This window comes from Morchella sextelata (assembly GCF_020137385.1).
Source record: "Morchella sextelata strain SCLS chromosome Unknown scls_7, whole genome shotgun sequence".
Taxonomy (NCBI): Eukaryota; Fungi; Ascomycota; class Pezizomycetes; order Pezizales; family Morchellaceae; genus Morchella; species Morchella sextelata.
Window position 1 is genome coordinate 455635 of NW_025408622.1, and position 21818 is coordinate 477452.

At 48.3% G+C, this 21818-nt stretch overlaps 8 protein-coding genes across 8 annotated transcripts; 3 read left to right on the top strand and 5 right to left on the bottom strand.

Annotated features, from left to right (window-relative positions):
* Nucleotides 1–217: 217 nt before the first annotated feature.
* On the bottom strand, nt 218–3709 carry H6S33_011799 (uncharacterized protein; the record flags this gene model as incomplete). The annotated part of the gene is made up of 3 exons (XM_044843140.1): nt 218–1518; nt 1576–3471; nt 3550–3709. The coding sequence occupies 3 exons, from the start codon at nt 3707–3709 to the stop codon at nt 218–220; spliced, it is 3357 nt and encodes a 1118-aa protein (XP_044695467.1).
* A 1107-nt stretch (nt 3710–4816) lies between these two features.
* On the bottom strand, nt 4817–5500 carry H6S33_011800 (uncharacterized protein; the record flags this gene model as incomplete). Its single annotated transcript, XM_044843142.1, has 2 exons — nt 4817–5181; nt 5272–5500. 2 exons carry the CDS (start codon nt 5498–5500, stop codon nt 4817–4819), a joined length of 594 nt encoding a protein of 197 aa, XP_044695468.1.
* A 3899-nt stretch (nt 5501–9399) lies between these two features.
* H6S33_011801 (uncharacterized protein) lies at nt 9400–11157 on the top strand (the record flags this gene model as incomplete). Its single annotated transcript, XM_044843143.1, has 4 exons — nt 9400–9983; nt 10201–10501; nt 10563–11001; nt 11057–11157. 4 exons carry the CDS (start codon nt 9400–9402, stop codon nt 11155–11157), a joined length of 1425 nt encoding a protein of 474 aa, XP_044695469.1.
* Nucleotides 11158–14899: 3742 nt separating this feature from the next.
* On the bottom strand, nt 14900–15649 carry H6S33_011802 (uncharacterized protein; the record flags this gene model as incomplete). The annotated part of the gene is made up of 6 exons (XM_044843144.1): nt 14900–14944; nt 15002–15063; nt 15121–15140; nt 15283–15336; nt 15480–15489; nt 15607–15649. The coding sequence occupies 6 exons, from the start codon at nt 15647–15649 to the stop codon at nt 14900–14902; spliced, it is 234 nt and encodes a 77-aa protein (XP_044695470.1).
* A 958-nt stretch (nt 15650–16607) lies between these two features.
* On the top strand, nt 16608–17088 carry H6S33_011803 (uncharacterized protein; the record flags this gene model as incomplete). Its single annotated transcript, XM_044843145.1, has 2 exons — nt 16608–16908; nt 16967–17088. 2 exons carry the CDS (start codon nt 16608–16610, stop codon nt 17086–17088), a joined length of 423 nt encoding a protein of 140 aa, XP_044695471.1.
* Nucleotides 17089–17784: 696 nt separating this feature from the next.
* Nucleotides 17785–20146, bottom strand: H6S33_011804 (uncharacterized protein; the record flags this gene model as incomplete). The annotated part of the gene is made up of 5 exons (XM_044843146.1): nt 17785–18258; nt 18310–18744; nt 18803–19415; nt 19464–20020; nt 20093–20146. 5 exons carry the CDS (start codon nt 20144–20146, stop codon nt 17785–17787), a joined length of 2133 nt encoding a protein of 710 aa, XP_044695472.1.
* Nucleotides 20147–20282: 136 nt separating this feature from the next.
* H6S33_011805 (uncharacterized protein) lies at nt 20283–20531 on the top strand (the record flags this gene model as incomplete). The annotated part of the gene is made up of 1 exon (XM_044843147.1): nt 20283–20531. The coding sequence occupies one exon, from the start codon at nt 20283–20285 to the stop codon at nt 20529–20531; it is 249 nt and encodes an 82-aa protein (XP_044695473.1).
* A 459-nt stretch (nt 20532–20990) lies between these two features.
* On the bottom strand, nt 20991–21813 carry H6S33_011806 (uncharacterized protein; the record flags this gene model as incomplete). The annotated part of the gene is made up of 6 exons (XM_044843148.1): nt 20991–21083; nt 21146–21197; nt 21263–21270; nt 21338–21553; nt 21623–21640; nt 21757–21813. 6 exons carry the CDS (start codon nt 21811–21813, stop codon nt 20991–20993), a joined length of 444 nt encoding a protein of 147 aa, XP_044695474.1.
* Between the last annotated feature and the right edge of the window lie 5 nt (nt 21814–21818).

The following is a 21818-nucleotide window of genomic DNA, read 5'->3' on the forward strand; positions in this document are numbered from 1 at the left end:
GCAAGTAAGTAGAAACGCCAAACCAAACCATATAAAACCAGCTCAACCAGTAACCACATGTACAGGTATCGATATCATCAAATATGCACACAAAAAATCTATACCATCTTTTCACCGCCCCATTTACATTTGAAGCTCAATTGAGATATACATACACAGCCAAAGTCCCGCTCCCAGCCCATTTACGCCAGTAAAAATAAAACAATACAGCAGAAGGTCAGTCCTTCTTCGCAGAAGCTCTATTCGCCCAACCATTCATACTCCTTCTGATTCCCAGAGTCCTCTTCTTTGGCGGGCCCTCCGCCGCCGCAGCCGCCAACTTCTCCGCAGTGGTCATCTTCCCCGCCAGTCTCTGCTCAGTCGTCGGCCTTGATGAAAGTGTAGATGTGAGGCCAGCAGAAGACGAAGACGAAGACACGGGCGCAGGAGCAGCGGCGTCAGCGGCTTTAGCAGCTGCCTCCTCTTCAATGCTTTTACAAAACTCTTCAAACACAGGACTACTGGGGATTTCCAGATCAGGGCTCATTTTTCTCTTTCTATCCACTGGTCTGACTGGAGAACTACTCAACAGCACCACTTCGTTCCTAGGTGGCCGAACAGGAAACCTGGGCTGCGGAAGCACCTCTATCTGTTCTTTTAGGCTCATCTTCAATCCTACCTTGCGACTCTGTCTCATTACCTCTGATGCCGTTACCTCCCTCTCTTTTGGTGGTGGCGGCTTGGGGGCAAAATAAGACATGAGGCTTCCCTGGCCTGTAGCACGCTTATTTGTTCTTGTTCCCGCAGTAGTCTTCTTCTCGACAGTAGTCTTCTTCTCGACAGTAGTCTTCTTCTCGACAGTAGTCTTCTTCTCGACAGTAGTCTTCTTCTCGACAGTAGTCTTCTTCTCGACAGTAGTCTTCTCAACAGCGAGTCTAGCTGACAAAGCTGCTCTCTTCTCCACAGCAGCAGTAGAGGTGGCCAGCATGGCATCATGCCGTGCCCTCTTCTCCACACGATCCTTATCAGCTTCACATGTAAGGCGGCTCTGTTTCAGCGCCTCCATATGCGAGCCAGCACTCTTGAAACCTGCAGCTAACCTTTCAGCTGTAGTCGTCCTTGCAGCAAGTCTCTCGGCTGTAGTCATTTTTTCTTTGAGGCGCTGCTCGGTGGTCATGAATCCGGTGAAGTTTCCTCCGCCACGATTCCATCCTACAGCTGCTGCTTGCCCGCCAAGGTCGTAGACGGCCTCCGCGACGTCTTCTGCTCTACGCCGTTTGCGGCTTCGCCAATCGCCCTCTGCATCTTCAGCTGCTTCTTCACGCTCTTCCCATTCTTCTTTTTCGGGTATTTGGTCGTCGAGCAGAGATTGTAGACCTGCTGTTTCTACTAATGTGTTGATAGCGGACTCGCTTGGGCAGGTGCGGCCGAGAATTTGGAGGATACTCTGAACTGATGAGAAGCGTAGAGGGGGTGCACGCTTGTCTAGCAGTTTTACAAGGGATGATGGTGTAAGAAAGGGGCATGGTGTTGTTTTTTCTTCAACGATTTCACATTAGTACACCACGAGTGATAATTCATGATCGAAGGATTTACCTTTCGACGAACTGCGCCGGGGGCACGACATGTACAGTAGGCCCTGCGCACGTGTCATAGCAACATAGAGGAGTCGCCGCTCTTCATCAGTATCATCTGCTCTCGAATGGGGGATCGAGCCCTCATAGACCGCCGGGATGAACACAACTGGCCACTCGAGCCCCTTTGCAGCGTGGATGGTCGATATCGTGACCTGGCCCAGAGCTTTCTTCTCCTGATCCTCCGGTACCTCGCTCAGCGCTGTGTTCGACAGAAAACGCTCCAGCATGGCCTGCAGACCTATCGCAAGGGCATCGCTCTGTGGAACGCCATCAAGAAGAGGTAGTGCGTCTTCGTCTTCGTCGTCCACCGCCATGTCTCGCGCCTGTGTTAGCAGCTCCGTGATATTTGACCAGCGCCCCTCCCAATCTTCTGGGTAATGTCTAATGAGGTGCTCTTCGTAGGATAGCTTGCGGAGAAGATGCTCGATGATATCAACAAGCGTCTTCTCGTCGCCTGGTACCTGCTCCTGGCTCAGAAGTCGCTGAGTAGACAGTATCAAACCGACAAAGTCGCCCAGCCCATTGTCAGCGATCTTGCTAATCTTGAGATCCCGCCAGCCACCGCTGACACCGGACCTGATGATGTCCCAGAGGGTTTTTCCCTTCTTGTCGGCCTCATCAAGAAGCGCCTTAATCGTTGCATCCCCCACTTTGCGTGATGGGACATTTACAATACGTGCTACAGCGTCATTGTTCAGCGGGTTATGTATAACCCGCAGATAGTCCAACAGTGTCTTAATCTCTACGCGGTCATAGAACTTGAGTCCTCCTACCATCTTATACGCCATTCCCGCCCTCACAAGGGACGTTTCAATCAATCTAGTCAGACTCGCACTCCTCACTAGCACCGCTACATCTCCCAACCCCACTGCCCCGCCAGATAGTGCACGAATACGTACAATCTCACTGGCGATCCAGGCCGCTTCTTTCTCCGCATTTGGGAGCTCGCGAAGCACTGGCCGCGTCCCGACCGCATGTGTAGGTGTGAGCGGTTTCTGTGGCCGCGAATCATCCTGCTGTATTACCTCCAGCGCAGCCAAGAGGATCGACGCAGAGCTCCGGTAGTTCTCCTCCAGATGTACAACAAGTGTGTCTGGGTAAACGCGCAACATGCGGGTGAGGTTACGGATTTCGGCGGCCCGGAACCCGTAGATAGATTGATCCGGGTCGCCGACAATGGTAATGCGGTTCTTCTTGGACGCTAGCAGACGCATGAGTTCGAACTGCACCAGGTTTGTATCCTGGAACTCGTCGATCAGGACTGCCTCGACGTTGCCTACACATTCTGGATGCTCCTTTAATAGCTCCAGACACTTGAGTAGTAGGTCGTCGTAGTCTAGCAGATTCGATGCCTCAAGCCCTGATGCATAGTCTTTGAATATTCCTACAAACTCCTCCGTTGATATGCCCTTCTCCTTCTGCTGTGTACTCTGCTGTGTCAACTGTGTCCCCACAACCTTCGCCGGCGCATTCGCAGCAGGAACACTATTCCGTGCTTTGAAATGGCTTATTCTGCTCCTTACCGCCTTCGTATCCGTGATAGGCAGCCCTTTCTTTTTGAGTATCCTTTTTACGATGCCAATGCTATCACCATTATCTGCGATTCCCCAGCCGCTACGTAGCCCCAATAAATGTCCATACCGGACTAGATAGCGCCGCGCAATGCTGTGGAAGGTACCAAGAACAAGCTTAGCTTCAACACCATTGCCAACCAGCTTTGAAATACGATCCTTCATTTCGCGGGCAGCCTTCACAGTGAATGTTGCCACAATTACATTCTGCGGGGCAAGGCCCTGCGCGGGAGAGAGCAGGTAAGCGACACGGGATGTCAGCGTGCGGGTTTTTCCAGATCCAGCTATATATACAAAAAAATCTCATTAGCCATCTATATATAGCGGTCCAATAATGGTGAAGAGTGTGTGGGATATCAGACGAGGAGCGAGTATCTGGACCACTGGTGCGGGATTGGTGACAGCGATTGATTGCGCGGTATTCAGACCCGCCAGTATGGGGTCTTGCTCCTGCTCAGGTTCCTGTACAAAGTATTTAGAGGCCATGTTTCGGACCTTCAATATGCGATTGTGCTGCTTCATGGTGAGTGATGTGTGGTGAAGGTCGCGAGGTTTGTCGAGGAGACGCGTCGGCCTTGGCTAGGGAAGCTCATATCACGTGCCCGCGATAAAACACCCTGGACAATTAACAATGTTAGACTAGGGCCTAGGGTTATGATAAACTGAATCTTGACGACCAGAATCAAAGGATTCGATGGGATTCAAGAAGAACAGACACAAGAGTGCTATTTAGAGCACAGATTCGAATAGGACACATACATATATCTAGCTAACATAAATAGTATCAAAGACGGGGGGCGCAGCAGACCTGTCTTGACAACCGTGTACCATAGGTCCACAGCGAACGGTAACGAGACTATCAAACTCTGGGGAACCTCAAAAAAATACTCGGGCTCTATGACGTCTGCAGGAGATCTATCAGCATAATCTGATTGACACCTTAGCCACAGGTACAATCGATAAGTATCTCTATTATTTGCCTGCGCAACAATCATTACCAGTAAACTCAATCATTACCGTCACGACAACCGGCCATATTACTTGTTGAAGTACTAGCCTCTCAAGTACCCGGCCCATTACACGGACCCAATCGGATGGATGTTAAGCATAATAGCCCATTGGCCATAGCATGAACAATGAGAAACCGCATTTAAGCTTATTAAGAAGTAATATCAGAAATCCAATGTACTCATGCGTTCATTAAATGGTCGGAATTTTTAGTAGGGATTTGGTTGTAACGATATCCGACCATTTAATGAAGCCCGAGTATACCGATACTAGTGGAACTCGGAATCCCAGGTGGGTAAAGGTAATTAATAGTGGCTAGGCTCTAGATCTATGATACAGTTCAACCACGTCCCTTTGCTGGCGGTATTTCCACCAAGCACTTGTGAAAATCCAAACACCTGCGAAACAATGTACGTACATACCGTGAAAATTACAGGAAATAAACATCAAGCAATAAAAAACAAGAAAGAAGAAATCCCATCCAACGCCATTAATTTTTAAAACCCCCGCTGCAATCGGAGGAAAATTCCACATTCCGAACAGCACAACTACCCCTCACAATGCCTGCCCAGGACGAAGGGAAGCCCACTTTCCATATGGAACCAGCAAGGAAGAATCTTCCTACCTCATGGCACACTCCAAACAGCAGCGTCCCTCGTCCCTCGGAATTGAGCACCCGCCGTCACAAACTCTCCTCCCACACCCAACGCACATTCCCTCATCTTCCGCACAACCATCCATGGGCCTATCACAATCCTCACAACTCGTCACCGCAGGAGCCTGCAAAAACTTGAACCCGCCCGAACCCCTCTGTGGCTGCAGCGCCGCGAACGCGTTACGTGGTTTCTGGCCGGTGTGGGTCTGGGTTTTGGGTGGTGGGGGAGCGAATTGCTGGATGGACTGGACAGATTGGGCCTGTAACGGTGCGGGGTGAGGAGGGGAGGATTGCGCGGACTGTGCGGAGAAGAGCTTTTGAAGTGTGTATTCTGGACCCCGTGTTCGTGTCAGTCAGTTCAATAAGCTCGCTCACAGGTTCCAGTGGTCCGGTGACTCTTGAGTACTCGTGGGCAACTGACGATAAACCTCTTCCTCCTTCGGCTTATTCCTCCACCGCTTCATCGTACGCCCGTTCCCTTGAAACTCATGCATCTGATTTTGAATCATGCCTCCCGGTCCCATACCCCCAGATCCAGGTCCGAGTTCGTCGCCATAATCGCGCTTCCGCTTCGAATTCCCAGCAGCAATTGCGAGGCCGCTCTGCGTCTGCATTTGCGTAATCGCTGTGGCAAAGAGTGACGACGCCATATGGGGGGTGATTTCGGAGATATCTCTATCACACGGCAGACAAAGAAAAATTTCCGGTGGGGGATTTGGAATTTTAAATTGGTGGTCAATGATAATGATCGTGTAAAGTAGGTATCTGTCACGGCGGGCGACGACGACGCGTTGAGGTCTGAAGAGCACTGTAGTTTACCAATCTAATCTAACCCATTACAACTACGCTGCTGCATCCCCTTTCACGCGCCAGTGTGGTGGCTGAGTGGCGGACGGTGGCGCGAGACGAGACCCCTGGCTGGGCTGGGCCCTACAAAGCGGACCAGTGGTTGGTCGGTGTTCCTAAAATAGGTAGGTCACGGACGGTTCCTAGATCTGCTCTAATATGCACCTTATTGCAAAACGCGTAAGCCCTAGCAGGCACACATCCATGCACGAACGATCATGACTGGAGAAGCTGTTTTGTCTCTCTTGCTCGTTCTGGATTCTCCAAACGAGAGACACAGGAAAGACAAAGGACAAGAGACGAGCAAGAAAGAAAAAAAGAGCACATCAGTGCCCATTAGAGTATCATATGCTAACTCTATCATAGCTACACAAAGCTACACAAATAACCTCTTATTCTTCACCTCGCTCCCGCAAAAGCCAAGACCAACTCAAAACCCTAACCTTCACCTACGTGTCCGAAAATTCTTGATCATGATCGACCATTACGCGTTTTCCCGGATGATGAGGCTCAATGGGGGTGGTTGAGATTGGCATCATGTACGAAGGCATATCTTCACCATGGGGTAATTGTCTTGCGCTCGCGCCAAGTTGTTGTTGTTTGATAATCGAGTTCTGGAGGTTATCAGTTCTCTCGAGCTCTTTTTTCGATCTGTCTGTTTCTGATTCTGTTTCTTGATAGATGTGTACCCTGGTTGTGGGATCCAGAATTTCGAAAATCCCAAGTGATGACTGATAGATTACGATTGCATCCAAAGCGGGGATGGGATGGGGACATCCACATCCATCGATTTGACGCAGCTCACCTTAGATTGGTCAGTTCATTATCTTGGGTTAGGGCTTCCGTTCCGAGCTGTCACTGTCTGTCATCCTGTCGCTGTCACTTATGCAGCCACGGGGTAATTCTGTCCGGTGGGTGGAGTATATAAGTTATACATGGTGGAGCAGGCTGTTTGAGAAATGTGCCTACATACAGACAGTTTTCAGTCGTGAAAACCCTAGGGGAGACAGCAGTCGACAACCGAATTGACAACGGAGGCGACTCCGGACTGTGTCATTGGTCAGATCGCATTGTTAGACTGTAGTAGTACTTTAACTCTAGGGCGGGAGGCGTTTGTTAATGGTGCGTCCTACAAACCTAACCCAAACGGCCTAGGGTCTTGCTAGTTCAGAGCCTCAGTTAATGGGATGGATTCCTGAATCCCATACAATCGGGACAGTTAGTATTACGTCTCACCTGCTACCTAGGTACTACAGACGTAGGTATGGTGCCCCCAGTCTTAAAGGTAACATGAGAAAAACGCCAAGTCTCGAATAACTTTTCAACCACGATTGATATTAAAAATATGGAAAGAGAAAAGCTGGATACCATGATGAAGAAGAGTTTGTCTTTCCATATTTTTAATATCAATCGTGGTGGAAAAGTTATTCGAGACTTGGCGTTTTTCTCATGTTACCTTTAAGACTGGGGGAACCATACATACGCAAAATCAAAATCAAAATCAAGACTCACAGGAGGAGAAGTAGCGGTACAAGTCGCCACAGGTGGTAGGTACGCAAGAAACATGCGAAATCGAATCCAAAGGCGGGGGGCACTCCGTCAAGATAAACAATCAAGGTCGTGGCTTAGGCTTTCCCCAAACGAAGCAGCTGGCGAAGAAGATCTATTGTCACCTGGCCAGGTCGACGTCGTTAATATCACAAATCTAAGCTGGACTTTTAAAGCATGAAGCCCACGGGCCTCCGAGCAGCAGCATCAGCATCACACTGCGTTATGTGCATAGATACCTTACGAGTCAGTCACAAAATTGACAATCACAGCTTTGTTAGTAAGTACTTACACAGCTGCTGCAGAAGGGACGCGTGGATGCTGTAACCGGCAGCCAGCAACCACGTATTTTAAACGTGCCGGGAAATCATCAAACGCGCGGGCCAATGAATATCGATCTTGGCAGAATAGGCGAGAAAGAAAAAGGCTTACTAAGTGTGGAAAGGGACTTGGAAGTCTTGATTACCCCTGCCGCGCGTCTTGGGTGGGTTGCGTATGCAGCAGCTCAAAACAGAAAGATAGGGTCCGACGGATTCGACCACAGGAATTTTCGCTGGGGGGCACCGGTGTAGGTACAACCATAGATGACACTGATACCAAGCAAAAATGCTAGGGTTTGCGTCTTGAGCTGCGTGTACTGCCTCTGCCTGTGGTGGCACTGCACTGTTTTTGGGGGGAGAGGGAAAGAGTAAGAAGTCTGCCTCCTTCTTGTATCTTCTGCTCTCAAGGCTGCCCGATAGAACGTTTTATCCCAGTAGTAGTTCGCATCGCCGCAATTCTCAATCACAAAAAGCCTCTCCCACCCAGACTCCGCCCGTCACTCATAATATACGCTTTTTTTTTTCGTTTCTCTATTCTCTGAACCAGGCTATTCCTCGAAAGTTCGCTTCCGTCTTTTTTTGGACGACCTGTCGGACGGTTTCATCTAGATCTACTGGGGTTATTTTTTGGCCCTTTTCTCTTTCCGCGGTTGTCACCTCTCACACACCTGCTTCTGCTGCTACTCTCATCACTTACATGTGTAATCTATTATTCGTTGTGCTTTACGTATTCACTTGAAGGGGGTCCAGTTACTCACGTCCCCAGCGCCTTCGTTACATCCCCTCAAGTATTTCCATCTCTGTTATAAAGCCACCCTCTCTCTGCATTTTCCCAAGCCCCAATTTTTCCCGGGCTCTTACAAAGTAAGTAGAAGAGTAGCCGTTGAGCCGTCGTCTTGAGGGTTTGTTTCGTACGCGTTCGGCTAGGCAGAATAGGTTGTAAGTAGGTCAGGTCAGGGTTGTAAGGAAAAGAAGGTCGAGCTGCGTAAGCCTCTCTCGCGCTACTCTAGAAACCCTTCATCCCCCCCCCCCCCCCCCCAGTCCAAGCCCCCCAAAAAAGAACGTCGACTCCCCCATCCATCATCCTTTCCTGTCGGCGCGAAACCTACAAACCCTACCACCTACATACCCTTCATTACACACCCACGGGCCATCTATACGAAAGGGAAATCCCCACCCACCATTACCACCACCACCGCCTACCTCCACTGCCATAATCTGGGCCCCCATACCATACCAGTCCCATACCATTCACTCTACCACCTTCCCACAACCCTCAACCCTCGACGACATCTACATACTTACTCACTCCTTCTCCAGAATACTTTCGTCGTCGTCTATCACTCGATCCATCTATCCGACATCTTAGATACCGATATTCCTCGGTTGTTGGTTTTTTGGTTTGGTTTCGTGTGTGTGTAGAGAGTAGAGTATTGAGTGCAGTGCAGTTGCTTCTTTGGAATACTCCACTCCAACACCTCCACTCGATCACTTACCCACTCCTGTTGTGGTTTTGCCTGCTCCTCTCCGGGTCCTGCAACACTCACTCGATCACTTCCACCCCCAACCCAACGGCAGCCAACCCGGGCCCTGTCACCTGTCGTCGTCATATCGATTGTGTAGACTAACAGCCTCTGAGCCTTCTTCTCTCCTCAACCACCCAGCAGCGACAATAACAACACCAACCTTCCACTCATTAGCAGTGCAATAATATAGCAACGAACAATTCTCCTCACACTCTTCGAGAAAGAGAAGAGAGAGAGAGAGAACAACCACCTAACCGCTCGACATATATCTCACCCTCTACCCTCGTTATAGCATTCAACATAACCACAATGTCAGGATTCCCAAATCCTTCCGACGACCACGAGGCGTGGGCAAAGCACTTGACGAGCCGCTATCAAGATGTCATGCACAACAAGCGTACCGACGTGCTAACAAAGCAGACGCGCAACCTTTCACTAGGAGGTTCCTCATCACGACCGACACCATCGCCACAACGTCCAGCGCTTTACCCGCCATGTCCTACAACCGCCCCACCACCTCCTCCACCTCCACCACCACCACAACTTCAGAAATCAAGGTCGAAATTCCAACTCACATCGGCGAGCACCTCAAGATCACAGGAAGTTGGCCCGGATGGTCTCCCGGCGTATACAAGGACCGCACCAAAGATTCCTGTAGCCCCAACCGACTCGGCATCAATAAAATTCCGAAGTATGTTGATTTCGCTGTCAGCGACGCCGACAAGATATGAAAATCCGGGGCTATTAGACGAAGCGCTTGGGGTGATTCCGTTGAACAGGATATATCAGGAGGCGGAGGAAGAGAGCCAGATCTTGTTGGTAGAAGCTAGGAGTTTAGGGAAGGAGAAGGCGAAATGGGGATACCAGGATTGCGTTATCCAGGCTTTATTGAGGTGGGTTTTGCTGGTTCTTTTATCCCGAGAGATTCTCTTTGTGCTTTTTTTGGGGTGGTGGATATTCGGGAGCCTGCGTTGGTGTATCACGAATTTGAGGAGGGATGCAGGGTTTCCCATGGATGAGACGAACTGTAGTTCGTTGAATTGTCGTTTTCTTGCCGGGGTTTCTTTGTCTTGCGGGTGGATTGCTGACTTGGGATTTCTTGATATCTAGATGGTTCCGACGGGATTTCTTCACATGGGTCAACAATCCCCCATGTGCACGCTGCTACTCAGAGACAACACCAGAAGGACTATCACCAGTGACTGATGAGGAATCGGCTCGAGGTGCATCACGGGCAGAGATCTTCAAGTGCAATCAGTGTGGACAATATGAGCGATTCCCTCGATACAGCGATGTATGGACATTGTTGGATACACGTCGGGGCAGATGCGGGGAGTGGGCAAACTGTTTCTCGATGCTGTGTCGGGCAGTCGGAAGTCGCGTGCGCTGGGTATGGAACAGCGAGGACCACGTAAGTGTATTCCGTTATACAAAATGTGAACCAAGTATACGGTTACTGACACCCGAATCAGGTCTGGACCGAGGTATACTCAGAACACGCCCGCCGTTGGGTGCATGTCGACGCCTGCGAGGAGGCATGGAACCAGCCACGGCTATACGCTGAAGGCTGGGGCAAGAAGATGGCATATTGTATCGCCTTCTCACACGACGGTGTAACCGACGTGACCCGCCGCTATGTCCGCAACACCCGCACACAAGCCCTCCCACGAACACGATGCCCCGAGGAGGTCCTCCACTACATCATCAAGGAGTTGCGCGAGAAGCGCCGCGATAAGCTCAGCCCTGAGGACGTTAAGCGGTTGGAGAAGGAGGACCGTGCTGAGGAGAGGGAGCTTCAGTTGTATATGTCGCAGGGCCAGGCACAGGAGGAGAAGTTGCAAGCTGGTTCGACGTCATCGAGGGGTGATGTGGCACATGGCGACCTGAAGAGGCCCATTGGAAGACAGAGTGGTAAGATTACCATGGTCTCTGAGTTCTATCGCTTTTACTGACTTTGCTACTAAAGGATCAACGGACTGGAAACATCGACGAGGTGAGGATGGCGTCAATGTAAATGCCGAATCCCCATTGGGGATTAACGAGCATAGGATGCACGAAGGCTATTAATCTCGGCCCGCATTTTCCGGGATGTTTTTATTTGTTTGGTCTCTGGTCGGATTTCGGGGCTGTAGGTCGCATTGCAACAATGACATGATTTTTGGAAGGGTTTCACACAATCGGGCTTGAATTTGGATGGGGGGGTTTCGACATTTGCATGGATATAAGCGAACGACCAACGGGCACGCCACACCACAACAATAACCCACTCCACTGTAAGGAGTCTTAACATGAAGGACCATCACCACCGTCAGCACTTTCTGCAACAACTTTTATGTTGCTGTTTTTATTTTTCGTTTCTTTACTCCCCTTTTGGGGATTATCCATCCAACAACCACCAACCATCGGTGACGAATGTATGGATTTTGGGGCGCGGGAATTAAAAGGCGTTTCGTTTATTTTGTCTTGTTTTATATCAAGAATTCTTTTTCTTTTTTTTACATTCGGGGTTGGGGGACTTTTTTGGGAGGTTTTTATGTTTGGTTCGTTTTCTGTTTTGGTTTCTTTGGGGGAGCTGTGACGTCTGTTCGTTTGGTTTGGCAATTGGGCGGGCTAATCTTTATAGCTTATTGCTTATTTCTTGTGTATATTCTTTCTTTCCTTCTTTTTACACATTCTCTATTTCTTCCTTATATGTGTGGTCTTCCTCCACCTCCTCGCAGACAGACATACCTACCTACTCTAACATTTATTTCTCTTCCCTTTGTTTTAGCTCTCTTTTTGTCATTTGGATTTCCAGATCGGATATATAAGTGTGTATACAGCAAGCAGCGGGTATATTGGTTGGCGAGGGGCGGGTACAGGTATCTGCGAAATTCTATATCTGGGTGGAGGCTTTTTCTGAGGAAACCAGCCTTACTACTGCGTTGATCTTCATTTTTTATTTTTTATTTTCTAGTTGTGCCTGGATGGCGCTCGACTTGTGGCCCCGCCGTTTCTAGGCCATTTCTCTGGATTATTATATCCTTCTATCATGATACGTTTCCCATGTTTATTGCTTTATATCTTTGCGACGGTGTACTTAGGAGTTCTTTTTTTCCGTTTTTCGACTCTTTTTATTTTTTTACTTCCTGGAGCCGGGTGGGTTGTGCATTTTTTTTAGATATCTTTTTTTTATATAACTTGCAGGAGGGCAGCTTAGTTAGAGACCACTGAATTCAAAAACTGGGCCAGCGAGGTATCGCAAGGGTCAAGGGGTGTATTTACAAATCACTTTTTTTCCAGCGGTCCTAAAAGCTTAGCTAGTTGGTAATCAACAAAAGATCTTAAGAGTACTTGAGAGCAATATATCAAATCACTAGTTCGAAATACCAGTTGTGTTTTTTTGAGTTTTCATCTTACTCCTTCATTGAATTCCCCCGATGGGTGACGAATCCTCCGCGGTCTGTCGACTTGAAGTTACTATGGAGGCCTGGGCAGGATGACAACTCAGTCACTCGTGCCACTTTACTCAGTGTCATCACTTGAGAGAGTGAGGGGGCAGAGGTATAATAGACTCAAAGGAGTGCTAACTAGCGGTGGTGACGAGGCCTGGGCGGTCTCATCATCGTCATTATCATCAACATCGAGGGGTGGCCTCCGGTAACGAGGTGCCACATATATATCGCCCAGCAGCGGTCACTTCCTTTCACTCACGCTCTGGGGTGGCAGGTTCCGCACATAAGTTATAGTGGGGGAAGTGGCAGGGCGCCAGAAAAAGTGACTCGCCGGGTTGCGCACCAGGAAAGAGGGGGAGAACGAAGGTAGGGGGTCGAGTGATCCCTCATGAGTCCTAAGAAAAGAAAATATTAAGCGGATAAATGTAATTCCTTTCCTTCATTCCAGTAAATTCCGAAGAACGCGTGTCCCCCAAGACCTAAGCCGGATATTGCTTAGTGGGGGTTCATTTGAAGGGTGGCTGGATGGGGGATAAATAAATGAAGGGCATAATCCGAGTTTTCGTGTTTTATCTTCTAAGCCGGCATGTTGATCTGAGTACATAGGGCTGGAGTGAGATCGGATAAGAGGATTTGGAATCGTTGGTTCCATATTCATTTCTATGTTGAGGTTTGAGGTTTTAAGATTGGTTCTTGGCCCCAACCAGTAAACTAGGAAACAAAACTTCCTCGCTAGTTGGCTAGAGCGCGGGCCCTAGCTTCGGCCCAATACATCCGAGATTCGAGTGTTTGCCGAGTTGTTTTAGTGCGATCGAGTAAAGCTTAAAAAGCTCGCCCAAGGCCGTGCGGGTTGAAACATGCAGACCTTTGAAAGCTGCAATGCAGTATATATTTCGTTCTCCTAAAAATATCTTTGCTGTTTGCGATCTCTGGCTGGGATTTGATGTTGACAGAAAAGCGGACCCTAATAGATAATTTTTTTTTAAAAAGGGTTTCTTTCTTCCTGGGGGTGACCTGGTCAATTGCCTTAATCGCACATCGCCGGAGTACTGCCGCCGCTGTATATCGTGCGATAGGGCGCAGGCAGACCTATTGATTAGCCAGACTTGCGGTTAAAACCGGTAAAGATATGGAGTCTTTCCTTTATTCTCTCAACACTGCTAGAGTTATCCCCATTGTAGTTGTGCTTGTGGCGGAAGTCACGAGTGATATCGCATGATTTGAGGCTTGCCAGCCACAGTAGTATTACATCATGCCGCTCCCAGGGCCGGGGGACGCGTATGCCCACGCTGCTTTACTAATCAGAATACCACCATCTTTTATTTTTGCTCCCCCCTTATAATTACCTGCAGGTGCACATATGCACGAATTTCCTGCGTATGTGATGTGAGGTCCTTGCATGATGTGTATTGGACGTCTCGGAAGTACGCCATAGTGAATGGTACGTGAGGCGTAAGTACCTATATAATCAATCGGGCCGGCCCGTTAGTTCAACGATTTGAAGGCTGGAGTGAGTTGTTGCTAGCTACGACTAACTTTGATTCCCAGACACAGATTCGTTAAGTCGGTGAGAAATCCTCTGCGGAGACTTTTCGTACCTATATACAATATTAACAAGCAAAAATACCACATTAAGCTTAACCCGGCACCCCAATGGACGAGTCATGGATGATCCCACTATATCAACGACAGCGATGGTTACCTCTTAGCCGCTATTAAGATTGCCTTCTTTCATGTGCCCCTAGGGGGAATTGGCGAGGACTACGGACGTACGGATTGCCTTGGTATGTGTATACGTGAATTAGAAGATATCACAAGCCTGTTCTATTAGCAAAGCTTGGAGGCGGAAAGATAGGTGAACAAGGGAAGAAAGTAACTCGAATGAGACCAAAATCTCCTTTCTGCACAGCTCTCACAGCTGTCTGTAGAGTCCATCTTGTCAACGGGGGTGTTTTATACTACCAGGGTGAAGTAAAGCACCCCCGGAGTTCCGTTGTGAGGGACCCGTTCTTCCCGATATTTGCACATATATGTACGGTATCATAGTTTGTACAAAGGTGCATTCGAAGCCGCATCGTTTTTACGTGGAATAAATAACCTTAATCAGCGTTAGAATAACTATAGGCTTAAATAATTAAACGAAGGGGCTGTGGGGCTGTGGGTAACTTATCTATATATAAACATTAAGAGTTAAAGGTTTAAGGCATAATGTGGGACAACATAATTGGATATATAGATATTATCACGCCACATTTGAAGCTTGCATGAGTTAGAAAATGTCAAAACCATCGCCCCATAGCCATCGGAGAATTAAATCCTGATAAGTCTATATCAGTTCTTTATATAATATCTGTGAACACCCGGGCTTATCACGTTTAACTATGAATTACGAAAAAATGGGGTAGTGTTGGATAACTGATCTAATTGAACGAAGTATTAGACTCAGTGCATAAGCGGTAGTTTAGGTTATCGCACACCACCAGGCCAGAGGCTTCTATAGCTAGAATTAGCCCGACTGATATCACCGTTGAGACAGCTTCTAGGTAAGTTAGTCTTCTATAAACATTTGATTTATTTCACAACACCCGGACAGTACCTTCAACCGCTACAATAAAGCTGGCAGAACCCTATCCTAACAATGTGAGTTCTCCTGCGATGGCATATTCATATGTCATCCCCGGATGAATAGCGATGTTTATATGATTGAAAACGATCTCGCCTGGGGTGATCCGCCATTAGAGGTGTGGTTTTATATAACCACAACTTCTCAGCTATGAACTGTCTATTGGATCGATTTGGTTCGTGGAGAGCGCTTGATAGCTGTTAGTCTTTATAGGAAGTTGATGAGCCTAGACCTGTGTAGAATCGGGCGTGTATGAGATGGTTTGTGATGGAGGTGTTACTTAAGTAACGTCAATAGCGAGACAAGAGACAGGAGACAGGGGGCTAACCCACCCCCCGCAATCTTATCACAACGTAGCGATTCGAAAGTTTATCTTTTTATTGAGATTTTGAGACACGCAAGACGGTATAGCGAAGTTTTTAGATTGTGGCTTCTTTGTATACGTATCCTAACTATCACCTGTAATAAACACTCCAAATTGACTTGTATATTCCATCCCCATTATATAAAAAGGGAGCGGGTAGATACCCTAGCTTTAGATTGAAGTAAATCATATGATAGTGTGATTCAAATTAATATATCTATGCTTTGATATGGCCTCCACGTCTAGTACACGTACAATGGAGTACATGTAGTTCTATTAGATGTAATTCTACAACATGGGCTGTGTCTGACTATGCTTCTGGGGTGCTGGGAATCATGCTTGGTTTTCAGTATGTATGATTGTAGGTATAAATTATGGTCGCAGTTCATAATATTGGTGCCAACCAAAGCCCTGAGTCTCCTATTGTTAACACTGAGAAAGAGATAGGACGCGAGTGATCGCTGGTGATAGAGGTTCAACAATATGTTGATACGACACCCTACACTACATGTTTAAGTACATATAGGTGCATGTTCTTCTTACGCTGATCATAAAAACTTATATACATGTACCGGGTTAAGGCTTCGCGATTGATATAATACCCAGGACTCAAACTTGCGGCGCATTGAAGTATAGTGCACGTGAAGTGATGTTTAATCGGGGTTTCGCTTTATAGGGGCTACTCAGTACAATAATCGCAGCAGATATACACTTGAAATATATCTAATAATCTTCTTTGATATTACCAGGAAGTGTTTCCTTTACCCATCTTTTTAAATACGCCAGCAGAGTTATGTTGTTGACGGGTCGAGTGTCACTGTCAATGAAAATAAGGGAGGAGCTAAGCTTCTTATTTCTCGACCTAATACATAATTAGAATACCCTTTTGATATGTGTGATATATCATCACTCAGCGCGTTTAAAATTGCATATATGGCTGACAAATAAGTTGGCAGAGGATGGTTTTTGTTTTGTTTTATCTTTTTAGACCATTCGGCTCTGAGAAGTGTACTCTACTGTTGATTAAATACCTTGTGTTGCGTCGCCTAACAACCCCTAACACCCAAAACTTAAAAGTCTCATCAACTACACCACCATGATCCCCGGAATCGGCGTCGACCTCCTCCACCTCCCCCGACTATCCACTCTCCTCTCTCGGCGCAACGGCCACTACCTCAACCGGTTCGCCCGACGCATCCTCACCCGGAACGAGCTCGCCGTATTCCAGCGAAAGCTCGGGGAAGCAGATAGCGCCACTAGCGAATGGGGAAGAGAAGGTGGATTGGTGAGATGGCTTGGTGTGCGCTGGGCTGCCAAAGAAGCTGCATTCAAGGCTACTGGAGGAGTTAGAGGTGCTCTGGGTTGGAAAGAGGTCCAGGTGGAGTATCATCCTTCGGGTAGGTACCTGCGCTGCATGCAAGGTTGTTGTAGATTGGGTCGGACTAATTGGAGCAGGACAACCATACCTGTCGGTTTCGAGAGGGCCGGAGAAAGCAGTGGGCGGGTTAAGTATCTCCCATGATGGTGAATATGTTATCGCGATGGCGATGCTGCCAGCTACTCCTGCTCAGAGATGAGGCGGCGAATTGTAAGGTTTAGGGGGGGCTAGACGGAGGATTGACTTCCTGGTTCTTTAGTTTGAACTTTTAGAACAGAGGGCGGCGGTGATGATGTAGATTGTATATAAATCTAGATGCTTGCACCGAAAAGCTGTATGATAAACTTGTCATGTACCGGTACATACTAGTAGACTTAGAGCTCCCAGTTTTGATATCAATAATACTCGGGGCTAGAGAGCTCCTACCCAACGCACGACTGAACACCAGGCCTGGCCACGATGACCTCTTGAATTTGGGAAAAGTTGCACCGCCTTCTCAGGTATCCCTATTTAATCTCCTCCCCATATTAGCCCGTCCATAGCGGCCCAAACCTCCAGCACTCGGCAACATACATGCGAAAGTGGAGAATCTTTCCTCTTATTCTAAGATACACACATACAGATCTAGAAGCCAATCCAGCCCACAAAAAGACTCACGGAAATAATTTTTACAAGAAGCAAACCGGAGAAACCCAATCACGCACGAAAAAGGAAGAAAGAAGCCAGAAGCCCAACCCAGCCCAAAACCACTATACAAAAATGGCTACGGAGAGAAAGAAATTGAAATAAAAAAGCAATATATATACGCCAACCAGCCAGTATCATAGTAAGTAGTAGTAACTAGAATCCCTTTTTTTCTTTTCTTACTCAACCTCCTCCATCAGTCCGTCTAAATCTACTTTTGGTGCTTCTTCAGCCTCTCCTTCTCATACTCTGCAATGAGCTCCTTCTGCATATGAGGTGGCGCGGCTGCGTAGTGCGAGAACTCCATGCTGAATTCACCCTTGCCCTGGGTACCAGCTCTCAACATACTTGAGAAGCCAAACATGGCATTCAGCGAGCACATGGCGGTAAGTGTGAAGTCCTCCACACCGATCTCAGAGTCCTCAATGACAGCGTTACGCTTGTTCATCAGACCGACGATGTTACCCTGGAACTCATTGGGTGAAGAAATGGAAACCTTCATGACGGGCTCAAGGATGACTGGCTTAGCTTCCTTGAAAGCCTTGCGGAAGGCTTGCTCAGTGGCCATTTTGAAGGACATTTCGGAAGAATCCGTCATGTGAGTGGCACCATCGTTAACAACCATGTGTGTACCAAGGACTCTGTGGCCTACAAGAGGACCTTTCTCGCAAGAGCGCATGAAACCCTAGGAATAATCAGGACGTGTTATTGGCCATTGAAATGCGGGTATAGTCACCTTCTCACACGCAAACAAGAACTTCTCAGAAATAGTTCCACCAATAACCTCCTGCTCGAACTTGTTGAAGGCGAGATCTCCAGTAGGCTCCATGAATCCCATAACTCTGGCGTAATCACCGGCACCACCAGTCTGCTTCTTGAGGGTGTGGTCGAAATCGATACGCTCAGTAATGGTTTCTCTGTACGCAACCTCAGGCTTACCAGTGATACAGTCGACGTTGTATTCACGACGCATACGCTCGACGTAGATATCTAGATGCAGCTCTCCCATTCCTGAGATGATGGTCTGCTGTGATTCAGGGTCGACGTGGCAGCGGAAAGTAGGATCCTCACGCTGGAAGCGATTGATGGCCTTGGAGAAGTTTGCAGTTTCTTTGGAGTTCTTGGGAGTGATGGAAAGGGAAATGACGGGTTCGGGAACAAACATGGAAGTCTTTCCATAGCATTAGTAAAGAGTGGGTCACAAAAGGTATGGTATGGTGAGGGTTTACCATAGTGTACGGCAATCCACCATCTGTGAAAGTGTCTCCAGACGCACAATCTACACCAAACACGGCACAGATTTCACCAGCACCAATCTCCGAAACCTCCTCCATCTCATTCGAGTGCATTCTCACGATTCTGGGAACCTTGATCTTCTTCTGCGTCTTCGCATTAAACACATACATACCCTTCTTGAGCATACCCTGGTACACCCTGATGTAGGTCAACTGTCCAAAGTTGCCCTCTTCGAGCTTGAACGCCAATCCTACAAACGGCATGCTGTTGTACGGGATCAATGACACTGGTGCCTCAGCCCTGCGCCTATCGAGAGCAAGATTTGGTACTTCAGCCGGGTTAGGTAGATAGTCTACTACGGCATCAAGCATGGGCTGAACACCCTTATCCGCGAGGGCAGAGCCCATGCACACTGGTGCAAATTTACGTGCGATGGTCTGGCGACGGATAGCAGCCTTGAGCTGGTCAATAGAGGGGGTCTGTTCCTCGAGCCATAGCTCAGCGATCTCGTCATCAACATCGGCAAGGGCGGCAATGAGGACGCCGCGTTTCTCCTCACAGAGAGCCTGGAGGTCTGCCGGGATGTCTTTTTCGACGACGTTGATACTGAGGAAATGTGAGTGACAATCCATGAAGATGGCAAGTATGACTTACCCTTTCGGCCCCTCGAAGTACAGAGCTCTCATCTTGATCAAATCAACCACACCCTGGAACGAGTCCTCACCGCCGATCGGGACCTGAATAGCTGCCGCCGGTAGCTTCAACTTGTGGTTGATCTGCTCAATTGCCTTCCACGGATTCGCACCCATGCGATCCATCTTGTTCACAAAGCACACTCTCGGAACATCGTAACGTTTCATCTGTCTATCGACGGTGATGGTCTGCGACTGTACACCGCTGACAGCACACAAGATCATGACAGCACCATCCAGCACTCGGAGAGCTCTCTCCACCTCGATCGTGAAATCAATATGTCCTGGTGTGTCGATAAGATTGATGTGGTACTTCTGGTCAACGCCGTCCTCCTTCTTGACCCAGTCACAGAAGGTCGCTGCAGACTGAATGGTAATTCCCTTCTCACGCTCAAGATCCATCGAGTCCATCTTTGCGCCGACGGCGTCTTTACCGCGGACTTCATGGATGGCTTTGATACGACCCGTGTAATAGAGGACACGCTCTGTGCAAGTGGTTTTTCCAGAATCAATGTGCGCCTATTAGGTGTGAAGGGATATTTAGCAATTTGCTTCAATTGTTTCGCAAGTAAGTAAACAGGTACTACTAACCGCAATACCAATGTTGCGCACTGTGCGTAACCTCTCGGCTTCCACGGGGTCCATCTTGCTGTGAATTTCCTCCAGCGAGACCAACTCTGGTGGCTCCTCAGCTCTGCCATCAAGAACCAAATTAGCATCCTCGTGCCCACTATATTCAATTGAACCCACAAAAAAAATTAAAAAATTTAAAACCTACACAATGGCCTCCGCGACACTCGCGTACCCCCTAGTCCTCATCCTCAACGCCGGCAGTGCAGCTCTCGCCAGCACTGGCGCCGCGAACGACGAAACTTTCTTCACGGTCCCCAGTCTTGCAACCGGGCGCGCAAGAGGCGCCGTCGTCCTCAGAGCAGAGGAGGAAAAGGACCGGAAAGCCCGGCATTGGGATCTGGATATCGCAGCTCTCATAATTGCAATGCTTCCTGGAGTGGAGTTGGGTGGCGGGTGAAATCGAGATTTGCTCTTCTCCAGGGACGGGTGAGGCAGGGTTGAAAAGAAAAAAAGACCCGGCAATGGTGGGTTGCTTATCTTATCTATCAGATCTAGGTGGGGCAGGGAGCCGCAGGGCCGAGTGAGGGTCCCTAACCCTTGTAGGTTCATGATATATCACTCGTGGAGACCCATTCTCTCTTTCGCGAATGGAGACTTATGTAGATGAAATTCTGCTGGGTTTTTTTTTCTATCGGCGTATTGCCTAAACTTAAACTAAAAGTTGATGGAAACAAGGAATAACTTGGGTATCGCAAGATATAAGATATTTACATTTACTCTAGTAAAAAAAAAAAAAAAAAAGAACAAAAAGTTCCCAACTCCCATCCCCTGCGGCCGGGGTGGAAGCTGGTAATCTTCCGCCGAAATCACCACCGGATGGTGTGAAGTCAGCGTGGGTTGAACGTGCGCGCATTATTTAAGACACAGCTGGTATTGAGACAATGGCTCGGCCAAATACCGCTGGGACATCCAACCCGATAACGACAGCGTGTCTTTTGGTACACTTGGCCTTGAATCTTTAGCATACGCGTACACGGTTCCAGAAATACTCTTCGCTGGGGTATTTTACACCTTTGCGCTGAATCCAGCTTTTGATCGTGACCCGACTTCTAGTACTTGTAACCTTGCACAACCCCACCGCCATCTTCGGTCACTTGACTACAGACTCCTGTCTGGTGATGAACATACACTAAAAGCTGATGTCTCGAGACTTTAATCATCGCGACAGAGCAATCGACCAATACCAGAGGTGAGGGCACCCACAACTGCTCTCTCACCGCCGCCCCCAACAACTCCATAAGACTCTCGAGAATGCTGATGACTTAACACTCCCCTTCCCCCGGATCCGTCGAGCCTGCTCTCGACGTCCTCGACGTCCTCGCCTACGGGCTCACTGAAGTGCCTCCTATACCCCAAGTGCATTAACCCTAGACTAAGCCGACACAGATCCAAACTACCCCCTCGCTTCGTCTGGAGCGACTGGAAAGATGAGTCCAAATATGTGTAAATAGTGACGACAATATAGAGAGAATTCCAGAGATAGATCACCTCATCGATCAATAAACCCTTGGCGCCGGATGATTAGGTTTATCGTTTAGCCAGCCGAAATCTTCAGTCTTATGGAGGAGGAAGAGTAGGAGGGAGGATGAAGAAAGGAAAGAAATGGGACTGTATATAGATACGCTGGGGGGACTCGTGGATGGTGTTGCGTGGTCAAATTTTAGCGAGTGATAATTCATGATGA